The 7874-nt window shown below is 33.3% G+C and overlaps 1 protein-coding gene across 1 annotated transcript; it reads right to left on the reverse strand.

Moving 5' to 3' along the window:
* Positions 1–3922: 3922 nt before the first annotated feature.
* LOC131150615 (uncharacterized) lies at positions 3923–4680 on the reverse strand. Its single transcript, XM_058101442.1, has one exon. The coding sequence runs from the start codon at positions 4661–4663 to the stop codon at positions 4226–4228; it is 438 nt and encodes a 145-aa protein (XP_057957425.1). The 5' UTR covers positions 4664–4680; the 3' UTR covers positions 3923–4225.
* Positions 4681–7874: the final 3194 nt, after the last annotated feature.

Consider the following 7874-nt stretch of genomic DNA (forward strand, 5'->3'; position numbering starts at 1 on the left):
ATCCCTGGTGTCCACGGGCTCAGGTGGATTATGACCTGCTAAACTGGAATGTATGATGTGATGATAATTTATTTATATAAAAAAAAAATATGTGAAAAAGGAGCAGGTCGTTACAAAAAATAGCCATGGTATTAATATGATTATTACCATATTAAAAGAATAAACAAACAGTGACAAATATCCTTTTGCCACACTTCCACCATTGTTTGTATCATGGCAATGTCAACATGGGCATCGTAAAAAAATCAAATTACAAACAATCATAATACTATAGTTGGGAATATGGAGTTCACGTCTTGAATTTAGATTTGTATAAATTTAAACAAATATAATAAGAAAATGTGTTTTTTACGTTGAATTGTACATACGGTCAAATCTAAGGCTCAAATTGCATGTTCCCTTTAAATATTGGGTTATGACTGTGCTAGCTAAAAGGGCTTAGTCACAATCTATGGAATTCACATGGTAGTGTGATTACTAGAAATGTAAGAGATATTAGGCTATGACAACAAGTGGTAGTTTAAGCAATGCTCCATAATTGTTTAAAAAGTGCACAAACTCTTTGATAACGATGAATCAACTATTTAAATTATAGCGTCCATGTAATTTGTTCAATAAATCAAGTTTACACTCAAAAAGTTCTAAAATGTATAATGCTTGTGCATATTTATTCCAAGAGTAATAGCTTATCTTCAAGATTAACACTTGTGAATGAATTATAATTGCTACAATATTATGGCAATCTTCCTAAGCTTGTTGTGGTAAATAAATTATCCACAAAAGAAGTTTTATATTATTTGATTAGTTATTATATACTATGCAAACTAAGCAACTAGTTGTCATCAATACCAACAATTTAATAAGCCTATTTATAATTGGTCGCAAATACAATAAAGAAAACAATGGTATGATTAAAGTCACGATTTAACTTGTCAGCTTTTCTATTAGACTCAAAGCCCTTAAAAGAAAGTTAAGAAGATAAAAGCTTGAGGAGAGAGACAAAACCTTGACATGCCCCTTCAAAACCATTGGGAAGGAGGTAGGGGACGGTTATTAAAGTTGTGCCATGTATGCGTGGGTGCTTCCTAAAAAGAAAAACAATTTTAGGAATCCCAAAAGTTTTACCAACCCTACAACATCCACTTCAAAAGGCTTCATTTAAGGGTAAACTTTCCTTCTTATGGGACACCTAACCTAGAGGTGGCAATGCTAACATTTCTTTCTAATTTTATGTTTACAAAAGCCATCAGTCAATATCCTCGATGATATTATAATCAAGACATAGTTCGTGCAGTCATGCATGATGTAGGACGGGAAAGGTCGACCTATGTCCTACGATTCAACCCTCACACAAGCACATACACTTAAACACTTTAATTTAAGAATTTAATTATCCAAACATAAACACAATAAATCATGTTTTATTTCACATGTTCAAGGATTTTGAAAAGGTGTATGACTTGTCTAGCAATTAAGTCCCGATTGGTTCTTTCACAAAGGAATCAAGTTATATACTGAAAAGTTGTTATTTCAAAGATTCAAGAATAAAATTTCTATGTTAGCAGCAAACTAATATTCATACAATTGATTTTAACTAGCAAGTACCAATATTACAATCTATGGATCAACTGGGCTATTCAAAGATGTGATTTTAATCTACTAGCAAGGGTTCACAAAATATAAAAAAAAAAAAAAGATTCAAACACAAGTATTGAAGTTACCAAGATATTGGTTTGGATGACTTGACGTTGTTCCACACGTAGTTAGGTCATACCGTTGGTCCTTTGTACAAGCTTTGAATCACAAGATGAACACAGCAATGAAGTGTAGATGATGATCGTCGTGTGGGTGTATGAAGACGCTGGCAGTGTGGTGTTGATGGGGGCCGTGAGAATATTAGATGGAGGAGGGGTTGATGGAGTCGTTGGATAGTTTAGTGGTCTCTCACCACTTGATCTCCGGAGAGAACGCCGTAGCCTCACACTACTCACTCACAAGGAGAGGAACAAGCTTTACAAGCTCAGGCAAAGAGATGCTTCTTCAATATTCAACTTCAACTTTTTGTTCTTACAATAAGAAAGCTATTTATAGGCATAGCCTAGGAGACAAAGCTTTAAACACTCAACAACTCTCAACAATTTTCAACAACAACTCTCCATAACTTTCAACAACAACTCTCAACAACTTTCAACAACTATTAACCTAACATAATTAATACTTACTAAAAAACAAGGAACTCCAACTCATAAGCACACAAGTCAAGCTTAGTTGTCTTGCATTATTACAATTCAAATTTGAAATTTAAACACATTCCAAAAGGAAGGCCAAAACCGTGTGGGACCCATTGGAGCCATGTGGGGGCCACATGGATTTTGAGTTGGACTTTGCTTCAATACTTCACTTGGGTCTTCAAGCATGGTCTTCAAGCACCTAATAATCTTGAAATAACATATCCACAAAAAATATAAATTAACACAATAGCAAAGTCTTCGGATAAAAAAGTCTTCCATCAAGAAGTAGATGATCTTCAATTAATCCCATGTGTTCCTGCAAAATAGATATAAACAATAGTGGACATCTGGAAGTCGTCCACGTGTCACCATGTCAACAAAGGAGTGGAGATCGGGAGGGCGTCCATGTGTCATCATATCAGTAAAAGGGATACATAAGGCATGTTGATCCCCATCAATGCATTTCCTAGGCTTAAATTTTGGCTTCCTCTTATCTCAAACACCTTGATATGTTGTATCATTGAACAAAGCACTAGTTGTAATGTGTTTAACATGTATGCAAAGGGAAAACCTTGGGTTTCTTCAATAAAGGATTTTGAATTATTAATGTCATATCGATATAAAGTGGGCAACATTGATTGATTTCGTTCTAATTTTGTGTTTATTAATTTTAAAGCTTGATCCAATGAATGTAAAAATTATTTCATGACAGACTTTCTAATATGTGAGTTGGGATAAATTAAAAACAAGTTAGCAATAACACAACTCTTATATTTGCTACAGCAAGATCTTGATTCCCGTATTTGAACATTACTTTTTACCAACCAACTAAATATAGTGTGAAATAGAGTCATTAAAAACCATTATACTTATAAGCTTTTAGTTAATGAGTCAACTACCATTCTATAACATTGATTAGTCAAATGTGGAGAGACAGAAAGAAGATAAAGGGAAAAAATGTTTCTCTCTACTTATATATTTTGAATAGAAGAAAAAAAGAAAAGAGAGGTAGAGAGAAATGTTGTAAAAGAAGAAACAAAAAAAAAAAAAAAAAAAAAGGTCACAATTTTTCTCATTCAAATTGAAGAAAAACAAAGAAAACTATTCAAAAATACTTTTAAAAATCCTCTTAACTTTAGTGGAAATTTGGATTTCTTGGACTTTATATTTATGTACAAGGATTCATACAAAATAAAAAAAAAAATCATATTAAATTTTATTTAAATTCATACAAATTCAAATATGGCGTTATTGCTCCCTTTATAATCTCTACTATTTCCGATTCTATATTTGAGTTCAATCTCTTTTCAATTCTATAGTCATGATTTCTTTGGTCGATTTTTCCTTAGGTTTGAAATTATATTTTGTTAACACAACAATTAATACTTTCAAATGATAAAAGTAAGAAAAAATATATTTTATATAGATATTAAAATGTTATTTATTAATCCATGAATTTAATACATAACCCTTAAAAAACAAATAAGGTGTAAACCTTATTGTGTCATAAGGTGAGTATTTATTCGGTCCTAAGTTTATAAATGTTCCGACATTCAAAGTGTTTTCCATATGATTATGACCAAAATAAAAACTAACTATAAATCAAGTGATTAAATTAATTTATCACCATATAACATTTTTGGTTCATGATTATAGACGCCCAACAAGGAAAAATCAAGATGCGAACATTATTCTGTCAGCCAATTTGACAGTTAAATAACTCAATTCAAATACCCAAAAAAAAAAAATCTGTCACAATTTCATACCCCAAAAAGTATTACATATTTTAAATTTACAAATCAAGTGAAAGTTCCCGAGATTTATTCTTCGGATCAATGGTCAAATGATGATCGAACAATCCAGTCGCACAAGATCAAAATTTCTCGATGCATTCCGCCTGTCCAGTGATTCGACTTTTCGTATCAATGGTCAAATGCAATTTTCTTCTTCGGAGCTCACTCCCAAAACCCTAACCTTAGATTAAGTCTTCTCCGTCACAGGGACTCCAGCTTTTCAGCTCCGGCGACGGCGACACCGGTGCGCTTGACGGAGTCGAACAACGGCAAGACCATTTTTCGGTGGTGGATGGGGCGGGAAAGCTCTTCTCGGAGGTCGATCTCGACGCCGGAGACGCCGATCTCTCGGAGACGGATGCCAAGCTTCTCGCCGACCCTAGAGGCGATCCTGGCGTCCCAGAAGTTGTGCGATCTCGGGAAGCGGTTCAGCTTTGCTCTGTATTGCGCGATGAACTCCTGTTCCGACGACGACGCCATGGCCACGATCGAATCGGTGCCGGGGTTCGTAACCTGGGCCGTAATCTTTCTGCAACTTAGAACCAATCGAAGAAGGTGATGCTGAATCTGCTGGTGATTCATAGGAGCCATTACAGAGAGAGAGAGGAAGGAAGAGCGAGAAAGAGCGTCGTTGGGCATCGGGAATGACCTTATGAAACAATACACATTTAATAAAATTTATGTATTTAATAATAATAATAATAATAATAATAATAACAATATAAAATTTGTCTTATTTTATTTTTTTGCAATATTCCGAAACAAACAAGTTTATCACTGATTTAGAATATTTGATAAAATTATGACAATGAAGATTACAACTTAGAGAAAAAAGAATATAGAAAAAATTGTGCACTTTAAGTCTTTCAAGTTTTGCATATGTCTTAATTCTTGAACTTTTTAATTTATAAATAAGTTTTCTATACTTCAAGTAATCTTCACCGTTGAGTGCCTCTTTTTAATTTTTGGCCGCAGTCGATCCTTTTACTTTAATTCTTGTCGGACGATAACTTTACTATTCTTATCAAGAAATCTTTACTTTAAAAATTGTCAAGTACCAATAATTTAACTTTATACCTCGCAAGATGTCTCCTTGCGCCAACGGAATTACTCGTAACAAACATTGTCATCACTGCTATCTATAGAGATGGTCTCATTCAAGATCTGGAGTATCTCTTTTGTAGTTTTAGTAGTAGTTACTCTTACTTGCATTTGAGCTTTTGTCATTGAAAATTCTTAGGAACGATATTAGAAGATACAAGAATGATAATCCTAAAATTATAGGATGTGAAATTATTTTAACTATAATGAAGTTTGTCTAGAAACATACTTCTTTGTTACAAACTCTTGCTACAAGTATTTTGTAGTTTATTTTTAATTTTTATTTTATAAAGATGAAAAAATTTAGCAAAAATGATATTAATAAAATGTTTTACAAAATAATTTAAAGAAAACAATAGTTTGGGAGTTCACAAAATATATATCCCAGGTGTAAACTACTACTAGTTAGGAACTATTTCCTTGTGATTTGTTGTTGTTGAAAATTACTCATGAGAATTTTGTCTTACGTCCAAAAGTTGTATATACAATTGGACCAAAAACCTAATAGTTTAAACTTTTAGATTAAGTTGATGCTAATCCATGTATATTAAAATCACATGAAAGCTCCTCAATTCAAGCAGTTATTTGTCAAAAGCTCTAATAAAAAATATAATGATAAACAACCTTTGAATTCACACCATTTAATTTAACTACTTATTTAAGGCAAAATAAGTTTTAATAGTAGTCCTTATATGACAAATTTTATAATGCCTATACTACCCTTTGATTTTTAATTTCTATTTTGTCTCAATATGCTACATGATGTCCAAAATACTCCCATTAAAGCCTTGATGACTTCCATTCTTCTCACACTTTTCATTTTCTAATTTAATTCAAATAATTTCTCTCTCTTACACTTGAGTCTCCAGCATTTCATCTCCTAATAACTTTCTCTTTCCCCACTTATTATCGTTTCTCCTTATGCCTCTTTGTCTCCTTAAAATTTCTTTATACATAGAAAGATTTTTTGTTTTGTTTTAGCAAGTTGTGTCATACAATAGTAAACATAAAGAAAATATTAGGTGCTAATGAGTTGTTATAGCAGCATCAAAATTGATAGTCATTTACCAGTGCCTATATGACAATTGTTGGGGTGAATTTTTTTCTCCCTAGAATATTGGTTATTAAAACATAACATGCGCATGTGCACGAGAACTTTAGCCATATTAGGAGACTCTTTACCCCGGACCCTTCTTTGAGCCAACCTAAATGCAACCACACACTTCACTATTAATTAGTTGAATTAGTAGTTAGCCAATGGAATCAACATGCAATACTCTCTCTCTCTCTCTCTCTCTCTCTCTCTCTCTCTCTCTCTCTCTCTCTCTCTCTCTCTCTCTCTCTCTCTGCAATCCCCAACATTGGAGAACTACTACTTTATTGTAAATGCATCTTTCAACCACTACCCTTTGATAAATGGTTCTTGTAGAGAAATAGTGACAATGATATAATAATGCAGATAAATAATGTTAAGACTAAGAAACTTTGTATTATTCTTTTTGTATATATAAAATTGTACAAGGGCCATCCTTTTATAGGTGAAGAAGGCAGACTACAAGGGTTCAGTAAATATACAGATGTGCCTAAATTAGGGAGATATGCTAACATCCCCCCTCAAACTTAAGGTGGTATCAAAAAAATAACAACCTAAAGAATAATGATATTTAAATAATAAAGAGAGAGGAAAATGGAAACAGTAACAGAAGGAGACCGTCGACGACATTGCATTTTGGAGGTAATAATTCTAAGAAATTTCTCAGGCCTCGTCGACGAACACAGGGGTTTCGCCGACAAGGGCTCTTCAGGATCTCATCGACGAGAAAATACCGAAAGAGAGGATTTTTGGGATGTCTGAAATTCATCGACGAGGGTGCAGGTTTGTCGACGAATTTTCTACAAGGCTCGTCGACGAGGTGACGTGGCTCGTCGACGAATTCCGCAGTATAAATAATTCTAAACTCGGATTTTACGCAGAAAATTTCAGCCGAGAAACCCTCTCTTCCTCTCCTATAGTTTCCCTTTCAATTTTCTTTGATTTCGGCCTTGTCAGTCATCGGATTGACGATTTGAGACCACCACGACGTTCCTGACAGAGTTCTCTTTAAGTCTGCTAGGACGGATCGTCAGTGGAATCAAGTTGAATTTCTCCCCAAAATCAGGATAAGGTCTTTTTGTTGAAATTTGGCTTTCCAGCGATTGTAGGAAATGCTATAGACGTAGAAATAGTAACGTTTTATTCTGAGATATATGGTTTTTAGGGTATTGAGTGGAGAATCCTGCGGGTGTAGGACTCGTCTTAGTATGAGGGTTTTAGCAGAAAACAGGTAAGGGAAATATGCTATGCTAAGTAGTTCTAAAATGATTTTCAGTATGAAATGTATATTTTTATTAGGTTATTATTCACAACGGGACATTATATAGTTTATTAATTATGAATATTATGTATTAAATTATTGTGTGGCTTAAGAATACGAAAATAGTACAAAATTATGTTTTACAGTATTTTCAGAGTATGTTTTATAGAATATACAACCAGTGGATATGTTTTATAGTAATTACAGAATACCATGATTATACAGTTTTTAGTACCATGATTATACAGTTTCAGTACCATGACTTACTAATTACGCGCTTAAATTGCGTAATTAGGTGCTTTAATTCATGCATTGGGAATCCTATTTTGTATTTAAATGCTTAATTACTCTCAATATTTTAACATTATGTTCTATTTATAATGTTTGAGTTTTAT

This window comes from Malania oleifera, chromosome 3, assembly GCF_029873635.1.
Source record: "Malania oleifera isolate guangnan ecotype guangnan chromosome 3, ASM2987363v1, whole genome shotgun sequence".
In the NCBI taxonomy this organism is placed as follows: domain Eukaryota; kingdom Viridiplantae; phylum Streptophyta; class Magnoliopsida; order Santalales; family Ximeniaceae; genus Malania; species Malania oleifera.

Excerpts from the sequence above, each read along its gene's own strand:
- LOC131150615 (XM_058101442.1), bottom strand. The coding sequence starts at position 4,663 with ATGCCCAACGACGCTCTTTCTCGCTCTTCCTTCCTCTCTCTCTCTGTA.